The sequence below is a fragment of the Zeus faber genome (genome assembly GCF_960531495.2).
Source record: "Zeus faber genome assembly, chromosome: 19".
Lineage (NCBI taxonomy): Eukaryota > Metazoa > Chordata > Actinopteri > Zeiformes > Zeidae > Zeus > Zeus faber.
In genome coordinates, this window is record NC_137206.1 from 24761766 (window position 1) to 24784363 (window position 22598).

The 22598-nt window shown below is 45.1% G+C and overlaps 1 protein-coding gene across 1 annotated transcript in view; it reads left to right on the forward strand.

Moving 5' to 3' along the window:
* LOC307244890 (collagen alpha-1(XV) chain-like) overlaps positions 1–22598 on the forward strand; it is a 68355-nt gene that overhangs the window by 22770 nt on the left and 22987 nt on the right. The window contains exons 3-5 of the mRNA XM_080020266.1: positions 18723–18970; positions 19496–19666; positions 19842–19973. Coding sequence (XP_079876392.1) covers positions 18723–18970; positions 19496–19666; positions 19842–19973 — 551 coding nt within the window. The remainder of the gene's footprint in view (positions 1–18722; positions 18971–19495; positions 19667–19841; positions 19974–22598) is intronic.

Genomic DNA, 22598 nt, shown 5'->3' on the forward strand with positions numbered 1-22598 from the left:
TGGACTTGACCGGCTTCGCTTCCGGGTGTGGAGACCAGGTTTCCCTGCATCGTTGAGGATAAAAGTGTGTTTGGGTTGCGGCAGGTACTTGAAGAGAGGGGAAACTGTGGAGATCGCGGCTCAATGCGATGTCCACTTTTACCGCCGGGAAGCAGAGAGGTCAAGGTCGGCAGTTAATGACGCGGGGCTCGTGCAAAAGTACACAAATGATACCTAAAGCATCAGCACACATGCATAGAAACGCATCCAGGTACACACAGGTCTCAACACACGTTGAGAAGTTTCCCTGACCTGGACCGTGGCATCGTAAATCCTCAGCCTCACTCAGGTGAGAGATTTAAAGATGGGTAATAGGTGGGATTGATCGAGAATTGTCGGAAAAAAAGCCCTAAATGTAGCTCATAATAGTGAGTCGTATTTTGACTTATTGCCTCTTATTTATCCAATAAATCAAATCCCGCTCCCGCATCATATAACGCTCCTCTGGTCCGTTACACAAACCATACGACCGCTGGAGAATTGTTGGATTTGTGAGGTCGTAAAAATTAGTTTTCTCCTGGCTCACATTCTTAATTTTTTTTTTATGTTATTTTGATCGTTTTTTTGGTTGTTTTTCTTTAACTGAGCGACCATTTTAACAAACTTTACACAGCTTGCGGTTTCGCGGAATTTATGTTCTTTAAACAGACATGTGGTATTGAAAATATTAGTACTCCCCTAATGAGTTTAAAGCAACCTTAAGGGGAAATTGATGATCTCTAGAATTATAATATCCTTCAGGATGTTGTTATAAAACAACCGCTTTGGTGTGGTGAGCGTCGTAATTACTTAGTCGTAATACGTTGTAATACAGGTCAACTTGGCTGCACATATGGATTTTATAACATGAACTTTCGTCAGTGATTTGACTGTATGCTTTTTGGACACATAGAAGCACCTCGGATGTCTGTATTGGAGTAATGTGAATTATCTGTTGTCTGTTGTCATCATGTTCTAATAAGACAAATATAAGGGTAAAGGATTGGAAGGGTACTTGACATTGGTGGATTCATGAATTTAGGACTTAGGGGTATGGGTCTGTTTTAAACCTGCGCTAGGATACATTGTTATAATATCAACATCATGATGTAAAACGAAACATCATCTGTCAATATCCATCATCTGAGATGCATTTTGATGCACTGAAATTCAGAGACAGTTCTAGCTGTTCTGATCAATTCCTCTAGCTGCTTGGATATAATATACACATTTCTTATAATTGTTTCTCAAATATTCCGTGTGAAATTCTATTGAGGTATTCGTGGAAATGTAAAGTGATATTCGATTTTGTCAATATTGCGTGTATTGTGTGTGTGTGTGTGTGTGTGTGTGTGTGTGTGTGTGTGTGTGTGTGTGTGTGTGTGTGTGTGTGTGTGTGTGTGAGAGTGTGAGAGTATGTTGAAGTGTTTTTTTCTGCCATTAGTAAGACTGATTTTGTGGAGTTTCCTCATGTCAGGTTGCAGCAGCAGGCCAAGACATACAGTTCAACTACCGTACTTGTTTTATCTAGAACTTTATGGCGCCCCTGAGAGAGGGCACAGGTGCTTTGGGCTGGGGGTGTTTTTGCAGCACAGAATGCAGCGGGCACCGAGGGCCGGTTCAGAGCCTCGGAACGAGTTTTGGGTTGACCCTGAAAACGACCAGACTGGCAGGAATATTTACTTTAAGACCTGTTTGTTCTTGCTCTTAAATGAGGTCACAAATCCCTCACTCTCGCTCTCTTTTTTATCATTATACACCTTACGTCTCTCTTCTCTTTCACGCTGTCATTCTTGTATTTCTTTCAACATTTCTTCATTTTTTAAGTCCCCCTTTTCTAACTTCTCTCTCTCTCTCTCTCTCTCTCTCTTCTATATTCCCTTACCCTTTTCACTTTGTCATTCTCTCCGTTAGTTCGCTTCTCTCATTTCCCCCCTTTTCTCCCTCCTGTCACCCTACCCCTCTCTCGCTCTGTCTGGATCTGCCTCCCCTGCTCTTGTTCTTTCCCTTTTTGTGCATTTGCATCGTCTCTCCCTCCCTCTCCCCATCTCTCTCAACCTCTCTCTCTTCCTCTCTCTTTCTCTCTCCCTCTATATTTCACTCCCCCTCTCTTAACCCCCCGACTATCACTCTCTCTCTCTCTCTCTCTCTCTCTGTCTCTCTCTCTCTGTCTCTCTCTCTCTCTCTCTGCCTATCTTCGAAACGTATCTTAGTCTTAGTTATTTTCCTTACCATGTATTTGCACTCTCTCCCCTTGTCTTTCTCTCTCTCTCTCTCTCCGTCTGTCTCTCTCTCTCTCCCCTCACTCTCTCTCTCTCTCCCCTCACCCTCTCTCTCTCCCCTCACTCTCTCTCTCGCACTACTACTGTTTGTGCTCCTCTTTTCGTGTCAGACTCAGGCCAAGTCCCTGCAGTCTGTATGTCTCGCTGATTAGAGACAACTCACATACTTCTCCGTGTGGACAGATTTGAACGGCCCCAGCCAGCACCAATCAACCCGGGCCCCAGCTCCCCATTCCAGCTTGAGGAGCCCACTCGTTCTTTCCGACAACTCCTTAAATACATTTTCTGCCCTCCTAGTAAATAACTCCTTAAAAGGTTTCTTCTGTGTTTTTTTAAAACCAGAAGCATTTACTTTAGGGAATCTGGAGCTTGTAACAATGAATTGAGGAGCTCGACCCTGTCCGGGGCTCGCAAACAGTTTTAACAGCTGTCGAGTGTTTGGGGTTCATTTGAAGACACTGCGGGTCAGGTAGCGAGGCCACCTAACACACAAAACATTTCGGCCCCAATTAAGCACCAAATAGACCAAATAGACACTTTGGAGTAGAAGACTTATGATGTCATGACTGACTGAATGGGGCAAATGGGGCAATCATGACCACGTTCTTTGGCAACCATGATTGTACCACATACTGGGTTGACTTTCAATAATTAAAAAATATGGTTTATGTTCAAGAATACTCAGTTTTCCTGTGTGACCTCGGTATTATATTGATATCCTGACATATTTTAGCATATTTGTATTATTATTATACATTTTTGGAGTGCATCGCCGCCTGGCCACTGTTAAGTGACATTCCCTCCAAACAGGATTCGGCATATCAGCTCAATTAAATGCAACACAGAGGTTTGATGTTTATATAAACCTTTTAAATCTGGGTCCGATTTGTTTGGGTCAGCCGGGCAGCTCAGGAGCCATCGAACAGCAACGGCCCGGCGATACAATGAAAAAAAAATAAATAAAGAAAAGAAACAGCCGCCCCGAGTCAGTGAATGGACCGGCCCGCAAGTGCATCGGCGCCGGGCCAAATCTTTGTGTAGCGGAACAACTCGCTCCGCAAAAGCCCGACCAGATGTTACTACTCAGGGGCTTCGGAGAGCCCTGCGCCGCACCCCCCGCTGCAGTAACAGTTTGGACAAGCTGAACGAGGATCTCTTCTGTGATTGATAAGGACAAGCTCCAGGCCCCCAGCACTCCAGCCAGGAACGGTTACTTTTGTTTATATCTTCTCTTGAAAAAGGCTGGGGTGGGCCGTAGAGATACTGTACTATTAAGGGTTTTTCCTTTGAGTTGTTTCTGGATACAGATGGAGCTGATGGGATGATGCTCTGCTTCCGCAAATGTTCCTACAGGTAGAGGATGGGGTCCCACGACCAGGATAAAAAAGAACCAAGACCAAGGTCGTAATTTGGTCAGATATTATAGTCAGAAGGGACTCGACACCTTTTTTGGACACAATGAAGCATGTTTAACGTCTCTAATGGAAAACAATGGACTTTTAAACATAATGCTCTAATGGCTTGTTCTATAGACTTCCAAAGACAGAGTAGTCTCATCTAGTAACCCACAATGCCCGGGAATGCCACCAAGATGTGCATGTCCAAGTAAACTTTGAAAGACCTGGTGTTTGATTGGGCCCGTGGGAATCTGCTGTCATCCTCCATCTTTATTAAATCTACGCCATTCCCACACACATCATCTGTGTTTATACTCTGTGTGGAATATAATCTGTATATGATATGTGCTATATTCTTTCTTTAGTGCCCCGTTCCCACCGTTTTCTTGGCCGCCGTCTCATATCTGTCATATCTGGAGTTCCTCTTGCTGTTTTGTCTTTTATAGCCCCCGAATGAGGGAGCGATACAAAGAGACATCCATCTTTAGATCTTTGTGTCTCCCTTACAACCCCCTAAGGTGCCATCGACTCTGCGTGAGGCGGTGGCCTTTCTTTTCTGATTTGTCTGCCACTCGTCTGACGGCTTGGCCGGACTACAGTTTCCACAGATGGTGAAACACGGCGAAGGGGTGAGCTGAAACAACGTCTTGTTTACACGGAGGCCTCGTGCCACTTGACCCCTGCGGCTGTCCGTCGTTTACGCTGAGTCTGAGTCCTGACATGAAGGCCTTGGGTGGGGGCTTAGAGATAACTGCGTGCGGAGGGGGGCTTCCAACTGAACTCATTGTTGTCTATGCATGGGACACACCATGACTAATGACACGTACTGTACTGCACCACTTTTCACGGCGGGAGCAATACGGTGGAGGAGGTGGGGTGTAAATGGAAGCCATGAAATACGTTTTGAAGAAGCTCTGCCTGGCAAAAGAGTATTTCACGCATCCTTTAAATGAACAAATCATGTTAGACCAAACCGGCAGCACCTCCTGATTATCCCGTCCACGGGATACCACGGGATGCGACTTTGCACCAGCTACTGCCTTACATCCTTCAGCGATCAAATTCAGCCGATTGGGGAAGGGGGATGTTGACTTTCAGAGTTCAGATGCAGGGTTAAATGGATGGAAGATCACCTCACCACCTAGGGAGAGAGTAACTCACATTATTTCGCACAGTGTAATGTGACTTTATGTTATTTTTATGTTATCTTTGTCCATAAAGCATTGATTGGGAAGCTCCCTATTGCAGATGCCCACTGAGGCCAGCTCTGTTTACAACCCATTATCTGGGTTGGTTTAGGATAAAGCTTTGGTGGGAACAAGGCAGTAAAAATACATGCTGTTGGAAGGCAGGATGGCTTGAAGGGACATAAACATTAATATGAATTAATATTTACACTATGAAGTTTTTAAAATGTTTCATTTGCCTTGGCATCTTCATTCACTCTTTTCCGAAAAACCAATCTGGACCAGGTTTAGACTGGAGGCCAGAAGGTCTGCTTGTTATGGGTCCTACTGTGCCATTTATAATATTATTGTTTGTCTTATTTCTTCAAGAATGTGATTGGCACCTTCTCCGTGAGCTGGGTGGAGATTTGTCCGGTGGCTGAGGTTCAGTTGAATAAGCAGAAGTCAACATGGAATACTGAATAAGACATTCCCAACACCAACTCCCGTTTCTTTAGTTAAAGTTGAATTTCGTGCGGTTATATTTGGTTTCTTTGACCAAAAAACAATCTTCTTTGCAAGTCATTGGGATGGTGTGTCAAAAGTCCTTAAAAGGAGATTTTTATGTTCATCTCTTCAATGCCAATTGTTGACTCTTTTTCATATGATGGGTGTGATACAGTATTTCTCCATTACTGTTTAAGTTCAAGCTATGATAGCGGCCTGAACTTAACAAAAAAGACAAGACAACAGTTTTAAATCGCAAATGTTTATATGGCAATCGACAACGAAAATGAACATAACAGCCCTACACACAAGCCAACTGGACAGCAGAAGCTAATGTGTGTGTTTAACTGAGCTATGGAGCACAGTATCCGCATTTTAAAGTGTTTTCAGCTGAACCACAAAGCTGCACACAGTCCTGATATTCCAGGTTCAAGGGACCTGAAGGGATTCAAGCGAAAAATCAAGGAAAAAAATTTAAATATCCAACTTTACAAAGGTGGTACTGTTCCCGAACTGACACTGCCAACATGGTGCCCCACATCCAGATGGAAGATAAGCAAGCTGGTGTGTGTGTGTGTGTTTTTCTCTATTTCTGTGTGTGTGTGTGTGTGCGTGTGTGTGTGTATGTGTGTGTGTGTGCGTGTTTCTGAGTGTGTGGCAATCAGTACAAAACACAAAATTCCTCAAGTAAAATGTGACACGATATTTAAAACCAAAGAAATGAACCATTAATATAGTGCTTTTATAGCCACGGCTGTATGACCAGTCAAACATCTTGTAGTTCTGCTTCTTTGAGACTCAATACCAGTTAAAGGTTAGTGGTGTGTGTGTGTGTGTGTGTGTGTGTGTGTGTGTGTGTGTGTGTGTGTGTGTGTGTGTGTGTGTGTGTGTGTGTGTGTGTGTGTGTGTGTGTGTGTGTGCGCGCGTGTGCGTGCTTATCAGGCTGTGTGTGAGAGACAGACACACAGACATTGATATTTGGCTCCAATGACTAACCACACTAAACTATTTGGCCCCTACAGACCCTGATATGGCCGGCAGACTGAGACCCCGGGCCCTTATCAGAGACCCACCGCCCCCCCACCAGCACACCCCCACCCTCTCATGTTTACTTCAATGACTTCAGTCCCGGAACTTAGGATCTCGCGGGGACTGTTGAAACCCTGTAGGAGTCAAATAAACGGTCCCCATTTAGCGGCGTCTCAGCTGAGGTGAAGGGTTTGTTTGTGCATGGCAGGATGCAGCTGCCACAGGTGACAGATAAATAAAGCTTTCATGCAACCTACAATGTGCAGCAGCAGGATCACTCCTGAAGGTCTTGTCAGCCCACCCTAGCCCTTTTCCAAGCTGACCCGTCTAACCTTCAATTAGCTTGTTGTCATTAGGACGTCGCTGCACGCTTGCTTAGTCACGGCCCATCAAGTTTGCACCAACCCGACCTTTGACCTGTTGTGAAAGCTGCCGTTTAGGTTCTTCTGCTAAATCCCAAGGACCAGGCCGTATCAGATACCGCCCTTCCAACCAAATCAACGGGATTCAATGCGATGTGAGGACAAAGAAGACGGCGTAGAAGAGAAGGTGACAAAGACAAAGTAGAGGATGAAGACCGAGGAGAAGAAGACGAGGACTATGAAACCTGTGCAGTGACGGCAGCCCATTGTCGTTTGACTTCCTGACATGTGGTGTTTGAGTACGCAATAACAGCTATGCGAGCATCGTTTGGCAACAGTTCATTGGCCTCAAAACCATCTCGGCCCACAAGGAACCAGACTCCCGGGCTGTGGGGGATCAGAGGTGGGTGAATGATCTGAATTTGTTTTTCAATAGATTTGATCAGTCACCTACTCCTCCCCCGCCTATTCACCTCTGTTGCTACCTCCATCGTCTGCACCCAGGTGTTCTGCCCCACCCCCCTTCCTTCAATACTCAGCTCACAGCCACCCCCCACTGCTTCTCCTACCAGAGACAAAACCCCACATTCACACCCTCCACTCAGCCCCCCTGCTCCAATCTGTCCCTCACTACCATCTAGGTGAGGAAAGAGCTCAGGAAGATGAAGGAGAGAAAGGCTGCAGGTCCGGACGGCATCAGCGCCAGACTCCTGAAGACATTTGCAGACCAGCTCTGTGGTATAGTGGAGCACATGTTCAACATGAGCCTGAAGCTGGGGAGAGTATCACAGCTGTGGAAGACACCCTGCGTGGTACCGGTGCCGAAAATCCCGCACGGCAAGGACCTCAGAAGCTACAGGCCGGTGTCACTGATGTCTCTCCTCGTGAAGACCCTGGAGGGGCTGGTCCTTGTGCATCTCCGCCCCCTGGTGAGATCATCAATGGACCCGCTCCAGTTTGCCTACCAGCCTGGCATCGGGGTGGAGGACGCCGTCATTTTCCTGCTACATCAAGCTCTCTCACCTGGAGAAGCCTGGGAGCACTGTGAGGATCATGTTCTTCTGATTTCTTAAGTGCTTTCAACACCATTCAGCCTGTACTCCTGAGGGACAAGCTGCAGCACACAGGAGTGGACCATCACCTGCTTTCCTGGATCCTGGACTACCTCACGGACCGGCCACAGTACGTGAGGTCTAAGAACAGCGAGTCTGACATGGTCATCTGCAGTAAGGGGCCCCGCAAGGAATGGTCTTGGTACCTTTCCTCTTCACCCTCTACACTGCAGACTTCATGTACAGCTCAACCAGCTGTCACCTGCAGAAGTTCTGTGACGACTCTGCAATCGTTGGCCTCATCAAAGATGAGGACTACAGGGAGTACAGAGAACTCACCATGGACTTTGTGGACTGGTGCCAGTGGAACCGCCTCCAGATCAATGCAGGGAAAACCAAAGAGCTGGTGGTGGATTTCCACATGCGCAGACACGCCCCCCCGACACTGGTGAACATCCAGGGAATAGATATTGACATAGTGGAATCTTACAAGTACCTGGGTGTTCACCTGAACAATAAACTGCACTGGACTAATCACAAACATGCACTTTATAAGCAGGGTCAGAGCAAACGATCTGCTTAGAAGACTTAGGTCCTTTGGAGTGCAGGGGGCTCTCCTGAGGACTGTGAAAAATCCAAGTGCAATTTTGTATATTTAAATAAAAAGAAAAAAGAAAGAAATTGCAATCCTGATGTGCAATGTGTCAAGATATGTGGAATACACTTAGTACTATCTGGTTCCTATTTATGGTGATTTTTTATTTTTATGTTTTCTATATATTTTATATTGTTTATAGTGTGTACCTTGCTATGCTCTCTATTTTCTGCTGTCCCCTTTTTGCTGCTGGAATTATGTAAATTTCCCTGTTGTGGGACTAATAAAGGTTCATCTTATCTCTTATCTTATCTTATTGACAGTAGGAAGGGACCTATTAAGAAGTTCTCCAATAAAGACAACACCTTAGATTTTCGTTGATCCAGCTCTGGCCAGAGCCAAGGTGCCTATCAGTGTACATTGTACTATACCTTCATTTCTTTGTGTTAGTTATTTTTGGTCAGATTGTATAGTAGTAGTAGTAGTACAGTATATTCTTATTTATCCTGTCATGGTGTAGTTTGTGTAGCTTCATACCCGGTTAGATCCTGGTTTCCTTTAGGTTGTGGAAGTTTAGCGGGCGATTCCTGATCTGACGGCCCAATGCGTGATGGTCTTAACCTTCTATCTGAGCCTTGTTTTTTATTTTGGCAGGATTCATTTGTCCTCTCTTGTTGCATAATTGAAGCCCTGGTTTTACATCACGGTATATGGTAAGGGCTTCTACCATGGCTTTTCAAAGTCTAAATACCCTAACCTTACACATGCACTACACATATACTAGTGATTTACACAGAAGTGTGTGTGACCTCCGGCCCGGTAGACACTCTCTCTGCTCTCTGTAATGAATGTTGGATAAAGCACAAGAATGCACTCTGCTGAGTCTCCCTTTGTACAGCCGTTCAGACCTCACTCCGCCCCGCACTCATAAGGCCTTCCTTGTGCATGTGTGTGTGTGTGTGTGTGTGTGTGTGTGTGTGTGTGTGTGTGTGTGTGTGTGTGTGTGTGTGTGTGTGTGTGTGTGTGTGTCTGTGTGTCTGTGTGTGTCTGCGTCTTGTATACAGTACATAAGAGGGCATCTCTCTTCTCTCCTCTCTCTCTCTCTCTCTCTCTCTCTCGGTCTTGGAATTTTTTCCTTGCTCATCTGAGGGCTTATGGGCTTGTGTGAGGCGTCAAACTGTCCCTGTGGATGTGGACCTGCAAAGCCCTTGAAGTTTGTGAGCTGTGATAAGTTTACTTTAGCAAGTAAACTTGAGTTCACTTAACACCCAACATGCCTGTGCATCAGACACTTACCATTAAGAAGGAAGAACTGCTGTAAAGTTGAAGGGGGGGTAATGAAAGAGAGGGGGGCGGGGGGGGGCTGAGGTGGAGGCCTGCCTATAAGTGAGACATATAGAATGAGATATTAAAGCATTACATAGAGATGGTGTGATTGTCAATTAACTGAGTAACAATTGCACCGCTAAAAAGAGAATATTCCCAATGCAGAATTAATACAAGTATGAATCCAAAAACAATGCATATGTGAAAAGTCACCAGACCTACATCTGCACAGCAGTTGCTGCCTCGAGACCCATTTTTCGTCCACCCTTTCTAAGACTCGTCAAAGGCGATTTGTTCTCACATAAATATACAGCACTGTCTCCTGTCTCCCAAAGCAGAACCTTGCATTCCTCACGCATTTTGAGACAGGTGGAGGCTTTTTCATCGACTGCTCATAGATGTTTATAATATGCTCCATACATTCCAAAACAGTTGCGAGCTTGTCTTCCTTCTTTTTCATCCTGTCGGCGTCCAGAGCTACTCGCCGTATCTCCCCCCGTCGCTTCCTGAGAGCACAATCAGCTGTGTTTTGGGAAAGTCCCTGACGATGTTCAATCTCCATCTGCTCCACCTTCGTTCCCTCGTCTCAGGATAATTGCATTGTCTGTTTTGCCTTTTTATCTTTTCCTGTATGGAAGCTCAAAGTGTGGGGTCTTTTTTTTAATGGAGCAGAGCGGAGCACTGCTCTTTCCGTGGCTGCGGGGGGGGGGGGGGGGGGGGGGGAGTGGATGGTGGAGGGTCGGTGGGGTTAATTGGGGACACGGCTGCATTTTGGGTGAGTCACAGTCAGCCGAGCGTCTGCTCAGAGCTGCCTTAGGGACGAGACACGAGGTTCCGCTGCAACGAAAATGAGATTTTTCCTGTTGCTAGGATTTAGTTTTGGTGCATTATTTGGTCATCTATCTATCTATCTATCTATCTATCTATCTATCTATCTATCTATCTATCTATCTATCTATCTATCTATCTATCTATCTATCTATCTATCTATCTATCTATCTATTTTTTCTCAAAAATACAAACGCATACACACACACTCTTACGACATACTGTATACATGGTTTATATCTAGATACACCTTTTCAAAACAATATTATTTGGTCTTATGACAATTCTGAAGTTTGCTACTGCTGGTGATGGATATTCGGGTATTTTGTCCCTTTGAACAATATATGGCCACACACAAACATAAGCAAACATAGATTTAAACGCGCACCCATTTCCATCTGTGTTTTCACTGGTACCATTGGGAACCAGTTGACGCCAAAGAGCACCATTTGGGAGAGTGAGGGAGTGAGAGAGAGAGAGACTAGGAAAGAGCGAGAGGCAATCACTGAAGAGATGTGTATTTGTAGATGGGGCACATATGGGTCTTCGTTGTTTGAGCAGGGTGTATTCGTGTGTTGGTTTTTTTGTGTGTGAGGAAGGATGTGTGTTTGTGTGTGTTTGTGTGTGTGTGTGTGTGTGTGTGTGTGTGTGTGTGTGTGTGTGTGTGTGTGTGTGTTTGTCTTAGCCAAACACAAATTAAAATAGATCTCGTTGGCCTGGTGTTGGTGGGGAGGGGCCAGAGCGCTGGAACATCGCTCTTTAGATTCCTGTAAAAACCATCTGGTTCATCTCATTGGCACCAGAAATGTAAGTGGCTGTAAAAAGCCCTCCACGTCTGATCTTCTGCGCTGCTCTTCTGATGGCCTGTTCTTGAGCAAGAAGTCATGTTGACTCTGTTGTGGAAACTGTCCTCCAACGTTACGAGGATGGACCGAGCCCAGTGTTTGAAGTCAGAAGTTTGAGTTCGTGGCTCGATAGTAACAGGGTCTGACTTCATTTAGCTGATTTTGACCATGTATGGGGGTCCTGCATGCGTGTGGTGTTGTTTTTGAGGTGGAATGGTGCTCTTTGTTTCTTTACACAGAGTCAGATGGAGTAGATGAATGGTGTCGCGTTTTTAGCGATCGCTCCAAACTGGCAAACAGGACCATGCCCTGAACGATGTTTGGTACCGTGTGATAAGTGACTGTGTGTGACTCAGATGGCTCAGTTCTCTTCAACGCGCATACCTCAGAGCTCCCCGAGGATGAATAAATCAGTGCGTCAACTATAAACTCTCTGTTTTGGATGCAAGACCACTAAACAGAGTATTGAGTCGTATCTACATGAAAAGATAAAAATATTTTGCTTGATTTAAATTTACAACCTTATACTGTATATGCTCATATAGACTCGATCCAGAAGCAAATCCACGAAGGCTCCGTTAAACTCCCGTGTTCTTCGTCCTGAGACTTGGTGTTGGGCATGACATTCCAGGCGAAATTATAGGAAGTGACACAAGCTAAGTTGCATGATTTGGCGCAAAGTGGTACCGAGCTGATTTATTTGGCTCAGTAAGCTGGAACTCCTTCGTGTTGGCCATATGGTCCCTGGTGGTCATCGTAAAGGAACACTGAGGCTGCCACATCCACTGATACTGTTGTAAAATGACCGCAGAAGCCACTTGAAATTCCACACATCAGCACATGACCTCACATGTCTGGCGACGCATGAGCAAAGTGCACTGAAGACATTACACTACATTACGTAGCAGATGCCTTCAGCCAAAGCGGTTTATGATTCCCTGTCCCAAACAGTTTAGCTATTCCTACCACTACCGCCACGCCCAATCGCTCGTCACTCAATGAAACGCCCAATAGAGGGTGAGTCGTGTTGAAGTGGCCCAGGCAACGGACTTGGGCATCATTAAATCACAACCATTCACAACCCCCCCCCCCCCCCCCCCGCCCCATGCCCCTCAGCCAATCATATTTTGTTGTACATGACCGTTTCATGTCGCTTCTTTGTAAGCCACACTGGATCATCTACACTTACATGTAAATCTATGATTTAGCACATGAAGACGAAAGTTTGGATATAGTCTGAATTGTGAGCGGTTATTAAGATGGGTACCAAAATGTGATACTGGTCATATTGACCAAATTGCATTCGTATTCGTACTTCATATCAAAACATCCCGTGGCATTCAAGGCCAAAGTTTGATGGCCAACTTGATTACTCGGTTGTTTCTTAATGTCAATAAAGAAGTACTTTCAGTGTCTTTACCTGCTATTTTAAGTGCAGCTTATTCATACTGCGACTCCTCACTGGAGTATTAAAAGTGACTTGTTTCTTAAATTACCCTGAATGAGCTTCATTTGCCCAGGAGTGTTGTACTCTGCGCCTCACTGTAAGCCTTTGATCGGGCTGTTTTGTTTGCAGTTTGCGCTCTTCTTGGCAAATGGCCGTGTTGACTCACTTCTTTAGCTCAGTGCTTACAGGAAAGCTTTTCCCAAACTAGGAGGTCTCAAGGACTACCTGGCTATAGACACACGCTTATATTCACTGACCGACAGCAACACACAGACTTAATTCCACTCACACCCATAAACCGGGCAGCGATGGGGCCCCTTCAGCAGGAGGAACATATCCTGGCTCCACCTGCCTCCTGGGTTTAAAAAGCCCCACACGCAGCCACCCTCGGTTTGGCGATCAAACTGCGTTCTCCACAAACTCATCCCACAAAGAGCAGGCTGCCATGCTTTTTTTTTTTGGTCTTTGGAGGTCGCGAAACAAGAGCAGAAGAGCATTATGTCGGCGGACGAAAACTTAAATGACTCCTGTAACCGGAACTGAGCAGAATGTGCGGTGGTTTTTCACAGCACTCGAGAAGGTTCGGATGGAGGCTTAACTGATGTTTGCTTAGCTTAGTGGCTCCATCTGCGTAAGATGAAGGGTTTCATGGAGTATTCTTCACCTCGTAAAGGCAGGAAACCATTTCAGTCAAACTTCCGGTCTCTTTGGGTTCCCGACTTCAGAGCTCTTGCTTTCTGAATTAGTGCGGGCAGTATCAAAAGTGACATAACCTTTGTCTTCTGATATATGGTGTTCAGCGCGTATCAGACAAATGACTACACCTGTAAATTAGCGGCTGGTCTGTGCATTCCAGCCTTGTGTCAACAGCAGAACCTGAAGGGGTCTTGGATCACCGCTCAGCGTTCAGGTCCCGGTGTAGAGACATTTCTCTGGCAACACAATGGCACCTCTAACGTCCCTACGGCGTGAGGCTTTAAGGGGAGTCCTCTAAGCTGCGTGAAGGAATTGAAAGTCGCCGTTGTGATTCCACACAGTGAGACTGAGCTTTGGAGAGAGACGGGTTTGTTTTGAACTTGCGGTTGAGACCGACGCCGCAGGCGGATTGAGTTTGCTACAAGGAGGTTTGGAGCCTATGTCTACGCTTGGCTCAACTTTATGACCCATTTGCAAAGGCTTATCTGTGGTGACGGCGTGTGTGTGTGTGTCAAAGGCACACACACACACACACGTCTGTCCGACTGTCTGTCTATCTGTCTGTCTGTCTGTCTGTCTGTCTGTCTGTGTGTGTGTGTGTGTGTGTGTGTGTGTGTGTGTGTGTGTGTGTGTGTGTGTGTGTGTGTGTGTGTGTGTGTGTGTGTGTGTGTGTGTGTGCGTGTGTGTGAAGCTGCTGTGTCCATATAAACATGTTTTGATGTGTATTGGTCGATTGGTGGGAATATGTGTGCATGTTTTTTACCTCGTGTTCTGCTGTAGTGGATATAATTATATGAGGTCTTTAACAAGCAATGACAGATATTGCAGACGTCACAGCCCACTGACTGGCCCACTGGCTGACTGGCTGACTGGCTGACCTACTGACTGACCGTATGCCCCACAGACTGGCTGTCTGACTTACTGACCTACTACCTTACTGACTGGCTGGTCGGTTTTGGACCACATACATCACCTTCAAATGGCCCCCCAATCAAAGAGTCCCAATCAAATTTTTTTTTTCTTTCTTTCTTTCTTTCTTTCTTTCCTTCTCCACTTCTCCAAGTGATTTTCTACAGGGGTCTGACTGTCCTTCCTCCGAGCCAAACATGGAGTTTTCCCTTCCTCATGCCAGGGTCAGGACTTTCACTCAATAACACTTAAAAGCAAATATCTTATAGATTTGAATTTTGAGGCTGTCCGTAATTTGAGGAAAACAATCCTTTCCACCAAAACTGAACCAACAACACTCATAGATGAACCAATTAACACACAAGGAATGATCATGTTACATTATAATCATTTACTACCAAGTATATTGAGAATTCTACTTCAGGAGAATGTTGAATGGACGACATTTAACACTGTTTTTTACGTATTATTACTTTCACTTTTCCCATCGCTGAGTGTATCTGACCCACGTGGATTTTCCTATAACGTAATTATTTAGATACACGCTGCTAATATTTAATATTAAGTGATGAAGATCATCATTTCAGATATTCAGTGATGATGAGCAATTACAATCTGAGCTGGCCAAGCCAAAATCAACCTGGTTCGGATTTAAATTTTTGGCAAAGTCAGAGCCCTCCTCGCTGTGTGTAATGTTGCCGTAGCATCATGGGAATATCTCACTGGGGCCAGAGAGTGCACACACTCAATACCAGTCCAGCTGTTTGGTCATCGGCCTGGTGCACAAACATCTGCTCTGATGTCACTTTTGGGCGTGAGAGAGAGAGAGAGAGAGAGAGAGAGAGAGAGAGAGAGAGAGAGAGAGAGAGAGAGAGAGAGAGAGAGAGAGAGAGAGAGAGAGAGAGAGAGAGATGAGAGAGAGATGAGAGAGAGAGAGAGAATTTGTTGACAGCCAGAACTGCTGGAATGTTGGTCAACAGTCGCAGCCGACACACTCTGGCTTAAATTTCCAGTTCAGAGAAAAGATGCAGAGCAACGCTTGCGCTTACAGGCTCTCGCCGGCCGTCTCTGTAATCAGCAAATGGGTCAACCAGTTTTGCAAAAAAAATAAAATATAAAATAAATCATAAAATCATGCAATTGGTTTCAGTTGGGTTCGAATTTCAAACGTGGGGTCTTTGGCCCACTAGAGACTGTAGCGCAGGCCAGGACGATGTTTAAATGATGACAAAACTGTCGACTTCTCGCACGCTCGGTGATCAACAGCTTAACTGAATCCCCAACGTGCTTGAATGGAAATTAGATCAAGGGTTCTGATTAATCGCATACTGTAGATGTTGCGAGAATATTTGCTTAATTTGGGGGTTTCCTTGTCACTAGGTGATCCAAGATGCATACCGACATGAATACATAGGGCTAGGCAATATTGACAAAATCCAAATATCACAATATTGGTGCACAATTTGTGCTATGATAAGATAATTACACAGAATAAATATTTCAGGAGCAATAATTATAATGATATCGACATTATAAGGATTTATCGATGTGTATATATTATAATGATAAGTCTTAGTTTCGGTCTCCTGATTCTGGCCCAGACATTTCTAGCAAGTCAAAGCTGCTCTCAGTCTCAAACCTTCTATCTTTACATGATGACTCTCCAGTGACAGCGAAAAAATGCCCAGAGTTCCCCCCTCGCAAAAATGTTTTCCATCCATCTCAGATCGGCCGTATTTCATCCCTGCATTGCACACGTGTACATCCATCCAGCCCAGTTGAGCAGTGCAGAGATGTGGTTTCCAGCACTTTTTTTTTTTTTCTTTAATCACCGAAGCCGACAGTCTAAGATATTATTACTCTAATTTACCGCACACAGTGCTCCCGCTCCCCCAGTAGGGGGACGTGCATGCATTAACCCGCCCACAAACACCAATATAGCCATACTCATACTCCCTCTCTCTCTCTCTCCCTCTCTCTCTCTCTCTCTCTCTGTCTCTCTCTCTCTCTCTCTCTCTTACACACACACACACAGGCCGACGCTCATGCCACGTGGTAAACTCATTTTACAGGAGCCGACACTGTGCAGCGCATGTGCATTAGCCGAGCGTAATGACTTCCAGATGAAGTGCCGCCATACACCAATGCCCCACAACGCAATGCCGTCGCACAGAGCCCACGATTGTTCTAAGGACCCTTAACAAGGGCCAGATGCGCTGTGTGTGTGTGTTTGTGTGTGCGGCGTGTGTGCCTTGTATGTTTGTATGTAAAGCAATACTCTGCATCCATGCCTGGCCTGAACACACACACACGCAACACTCTTTTTCGCACACACACACACACACACACACACACACACACACACACACACACACACACACACACACACACACACACACACACACACACACACACACACGTGAGCACAGTTTATGCACATGTGATGGACAGGAAGACAGAGAAAGGTGGTCCGAAGTGTGTGCATTTGCACTCATGCATGATGGAGTGTGTAGACTTTGGGTGTGTGTGTGTGTGTGTGTGTGTGTGTGTGTGTGTGTGTGTGTGTGTGTGTGTGTGTGTGTGTGTGTGTGTGTGTGTGTGTGTGTGTGTGTGTGTGTGCAAAAACAATACACTGCATCATGTGTTGCCCTACACATGTTGAAACTTACACACACACATACACACACACACACACACACACACACACACACATACATACATACATACATACACACACCCAAAGCCTACTCACGCATGAGTGCAAAACCACACAATTCAGACCACCATTCTCTGTCTTCCAGTTCATCACATGTGCATAAACTGTGCTCACGTGTGTGTGTGTTTGTGTGTGTGTGTGTGTGAGCGGGAAAGAATGTCCGAATGAGAGTGTGGGTGTATTCAGGCCATGCATGGATGCAGAGTTTTGCTTTACATACAAACATACAACACGGGGAGAACACACACATACACACGTGATGACCACATATGATCAAAGACAAAGGAAGTGTGTCTGTGTCTGCGGATATCAGGTTTGTGTGTGTGTGTGTGTGTGTGTGTGTGTGTGTGTGTGTGTGTGTGTGTGTGCGCCTGTGTGCACGTGTGCACATGTGCGTGCGTGCGTGCGTGCATGTCCTCCGTCATATCAGTCCTAAACCTGTCTGTTTTAGTTTTTGGGGCACATTGTGGTGAAATGACTTGGGTGGGTTTTGACCCAGACAGATGGAAGCGCTTCTCCCCAGAATTCTTGCTCGCAGAGCCGACAGGGCGGATCCAACACACACTCATAAATCCAACATGGCCGACAGAGAAGTCAGAGATGGCTGGAGCTGAAAGACCCTGTTCCACCTGGGCAGCGTTACGACGATCCCATAGGACGTGTGATGAAAACATCTGTTTTGTGTGTGTGTGTGTGTGTGTGTGTGTGTGTGTGTGTGTGTGTGGAGGTTGTCATGCAACATTGCCAAACTCCAAACAGTCAAAGAAACAGATTGCTGGTACTCAATATGGTTTTCATGATCATTTAAATTTAGTTTTCATTAATTTCATTCCACTATCATAGTATAGGCCTATACTAGTGTGTAATAACAGTGTAACAATACACATCTACTTCATGAAGAAGAGACATTTATTGACGTTGAACATTTGAACATGGCAATTCATGCACACGGGTTGATTGGCCTCAACAATTTCACACATCGGTCTTAAATTGCCCTGAAATTTGGATGGCAGTCAGCTCTAATTAGGATCAGGTAATTATGTAATCACTGGAACATTTTTAATCATGGATTTATCAGTAGAAATTCAGAATAAAATATTTTTATCAAACTTTAAAGCACTGGCTGACACAAAGTTGTCCGTTTGATTCCATTCATTTAATTGTACAGCCCGAGGCTGTGGTGCAATAGGCGCCATCAACTATAAATGGAAGTATGAATTAGCACAGTAATTTGTGTTTCAGACATTTTTGTCTGGTGCCCAATTCTGGCAGGGTCCCATGATGCTATGAGTTTTCCAATAAAATATGTCTGGTCACAAGATTGGATTGAACCACAACCTCATTTTGTGGAGTGAACTTCAACTTGTGACTTAACTTGCCGTTAAGTTTAAATGCCGAAAATACCCTTGTGAACAATGTCCAATTATGTGTTTGGCACAAGGTTCGTTGGGGGCTCAGGATCTCACCAGGTCAGAGAAATTGACCTCTCGTTGGGACCTTTCAGACCCACTGATCAGCCTCCTCCCTCTAACCGGTTCCTCTTCCAGACCGTGGTTCCCAGGGCGCCTTGGACCTGACTGAGTTGATCGGCGTCCCCCTCCCACCCTCTGTGTTCTTCGTGACGGGCTTCGAGGGCTACCCAGCCTACAGCTTCGGAGCTGACGCCAACGTGGGCCGCCTCACCAGGTCCTTCATCCCCGACCCCTTCTACCGGGAGTTTGCGATCACCGTCACAGCCAAACCCACCACGCCACGCGGTGGCGTGCTGTTCGCCATCACCAACGCTTACCAGAAGGTCAGGGCGGTTTGTCAGTTTAATTTCAGTGTGAAACTCAACGTTGTGGACTTGGCTTTACTAGACACTCTGTAGATAATCTTCTGATATATCACTTTGGCATATTGAAGAATTTATGAACCTCTAAAAAGTTTCTGCCCTCCTAGTATGTCGTGTTAAATTTAAATTCCATCCTAAATCAACATTAAAGTCATTTCATAACTGAGAGGTCATGAGGTCATAACCTAGATCCATGACAAGTGTGGCTGCTCAAACAACACCATCCCCACACCACAAATATGATGAGAAGTTCTTGCTCTGCGTAAAATCTTGTGTTGCCAAAGACAAAACATCTTTTCGAAGTTTAGCACAACTCAGTCATTGTTTGACATAGAAACAATTGGAATTGGTGACTTTGAAGACTGTGAAGAAGTTTTTTGGGGTGCTGCATAAAGACAAAAGTGAATTTCTAGCAAAATGCCGAAAAGAATACTTAAACGGTTAAAGACCGATCATTGAAGCTTCATGCAATGTTTCATCTGTCAGGTTGTCCACCTGGGCGTAGCTCTTTCTGCAGTGGAGGATGGCTCCCAGCAGGTGGTGCTGTACTACACCGACCCGGGAGCACCGGGCGGGACTCAGGAGGCCGCCTCTTTCAAGATGGGTGACATGACAGGACGATGGGCCAGGTTCACCCTCACCGTGCAGGAGTCGGAGGTAGGAGCTTCAAGGGTCAACGGTCATGGAGCATATTGGGTGCCCCAGTCCAAAGCGATTTTCTGATCCTGGGACGATCATGGCAACGCATTTCCAGTTCGTCTTACGTTCTCAACAAATGCTCCAAAGATTTGAGTTTACAGACAGGGTGTGTACTTGTATTCCTGCGGACCAGGTGCGTCTCTACATGGACTGTGAGGAGTATCACCGAGTGGCCTTCACCCGGAGCACCCAGCCCCTCACCTTCGAGGCCAGCTCTGGGATCTTTGTGGGGAATGCAGGGGGTACAGGCCTGGAGAGGTTTGTGGTGAGTCTCGATTAGTCTCCATTGTATATATTTTTATGAGTGCCTGTAAGCAGTTGTTTATGTGCAAGGTTAGATTTATCTGTTTTGGTGCTGATTAATCAGTCCCTACAATAATGTTCTTGTTTGGCTAATGAGCTTTTAAGAGAGCTCAGCTTTTAAAGCCCAAGATCTGTGCCAAATTGAAGATGACCTAAAATGCCCAGATGCGTTTTGGCTCCATCCAATATATAACAGATGCAATCAGTTTGGGGAATCGGCTAAACAAACCACACCCAGATATCCCAGGATTCATTCATTGACTTTGAATCTTATTCTTCCCAAGGTTGAACTAGAAGGACTTGCTCTCCAAGTACACAGCCCTGTTTTTTTTGCGTGCGTACTCACTATTAATTAACGGCCAGGCTGGTTGTCCAAGCCAAGAACGCAAAGAATGAACTTGCACTCATGTTCTTACACAACTGACCTGTTCTCAGCACAACTGACCAGATCTTTACTCAGGATCAAAATGATCCACCCATGTGTTCTTTTTCATTGGAATTGTGCTTCAGCCATTGGCTATTATGTCACACATGGACACAGGAACAAGCAGGATCACGCAATGGGAAACCATTCAACCAGGTTCCAAAACCTGATGCTTCGAACTAAAAGTCCTGTGTTTTTTTTGTTCCATAAGTCTAATTGGTGGCAATGGCTGTTGGTCCAATAATAATAATTATTTGTCCAATAAGGCTGTTTTGTATTTTTACATTTCACCACATTTCCTTTGGATAAACTTCAATGAAGGGAAATAATTAGTCACGTAAGTTGCACTTTTTTTTTTTTTGCGTACAAACCATTTCATATTTTTGGAACATACAAATTCAAAGTTGGAAACCATAGAAGTTCTGACAGACAACTCTTAGATTTACTTTGAAATGATCTTGATTTATTTCGCATTGTTTGAGTATGGCATCCTCCACTGCTCATCACTCCCGGGGAGGTGTACAGAAAAAATAAGTATACTCAGTGAGTATACTTATTTAGTATATAGGAGTGCTGAGATCGAATCCCCCCCATTGGTTGGAGGAGTAGAGCCTAATGGGTGGATGCAGGGGAGGTTGAGGGAGCCCAGCAACGCAGCAAAGCGGGTGGCAAAGCAGGTAGGGCAGGAGGGGCTGGCTGCTTAAATAGGTCGGCCAATATAAGGCCGTGGAAGAGCGACCGTCGAATTGTCTGACAGAACTAACTCTTCAAGCTCAGCCTTGTTTGTGGAGAGTTCACCTTGTTTCATGTGTAACTTTTGAACAACATACAGTGAGTGACGGGGTAATCTTATCCGACAAACAATTCTCTGGAAGATAAAGAGACAAAACACAACATTTGGCCAACACTACCTACAAAACCTCCTCTCCTCCTCGTGTTTTCCCATTTGTAGTTTCGTAACATCGTCTGACAGACAAACTAGCAGAGTTGTTTGTTTTGGAGGAAAAGTCATTTTTGCCAAGCCAAGTATTTTCCTCTCCTCAACGTCTATAAATGAAAGCGAAGGAGAGTTTTTGCTTTTTCCTTTTTATTTTCAACAATGTGTCAGAGTGGACAAGTGTGTCTGTCTGTGTGTGTGTGTGTGTGTGTGTGTGTGTGTGTGTGTGTGTGTGTGTGTGTGTGTGTGTGTGTGTGTGCCTGTGTGTGTATGTGTGTGTGTGTGTGTTAAACTCGGGAATCCTCGAGTTCAGCAGGGGCCAATTTAAGAACTAGAACCAGGATTAATGACCCCGCGGGGCTTTAAACCTCTCTAATTTCACTGAGAAGTAATTGTTCTGTTTTGCCGAGTTGTCACTTTTTGAAAACGTCGGTTTTATGTGTCTGTGATTTGAGTATTCTGTGTATTTTGTGTGTGTTACAAGTGTCCATTTTGTGTGTCCACATCTGCATATGTTTGGAAAGAATGTCTACCTGTGTGTGTTTGTGTGTGTGTGTGTGTGTGTGCATGTGTGAGTGTGTGTGACTGATCTCTCACTACAAGCACTTGGTCACTGCTACCAATTGGACACCACAGGTGGGGAAAATCTGACATGACATCCATCCTATCAGCAACAAAACAGCTTCCAATTCATACACATGAGGGAAAATCAAACGTTCAGTGGAAACTGTGTGTGTGTGTGTGTGTGTGTGTGTGTGTGTGTGTGTGTGTGTGTGTGATTCATCACACACTGACTCCTCAGATATAAATCCTTCTTCCTTTTAGACTTTTCCTCATTAGATTGATTTTGTGTTGTGTACACAGATGTTGAGCTTTGTTCTTGTTTACTTGTTTCAGACGTGTTATCGTGCTGTTTAGAACAGATCGGGCCTTGACCTCAGTCCACCCCGTCGCTCTCTCTCCTGATCTTTCTCTGTTTTCTGGCTCTGAACGGACACCAATAGTGTGCCTTGATGCCGGTTCCTTCGTCGAGTAATACTAAATTAAAGATCAAATTCGAAAAAACATCCGCCTAGCTGAAAAAAGTCCATTATAAATAAAATGACATTCATTTAAAAGCGAGGTTTGCAATTTTTTAATCCGGGTCTTATTAAAATATTGTTTCCTATCAATTATACCTGGAAGAGGGAAATGCTGGGAGGAGGCGACCATCTTTAATAGTCATT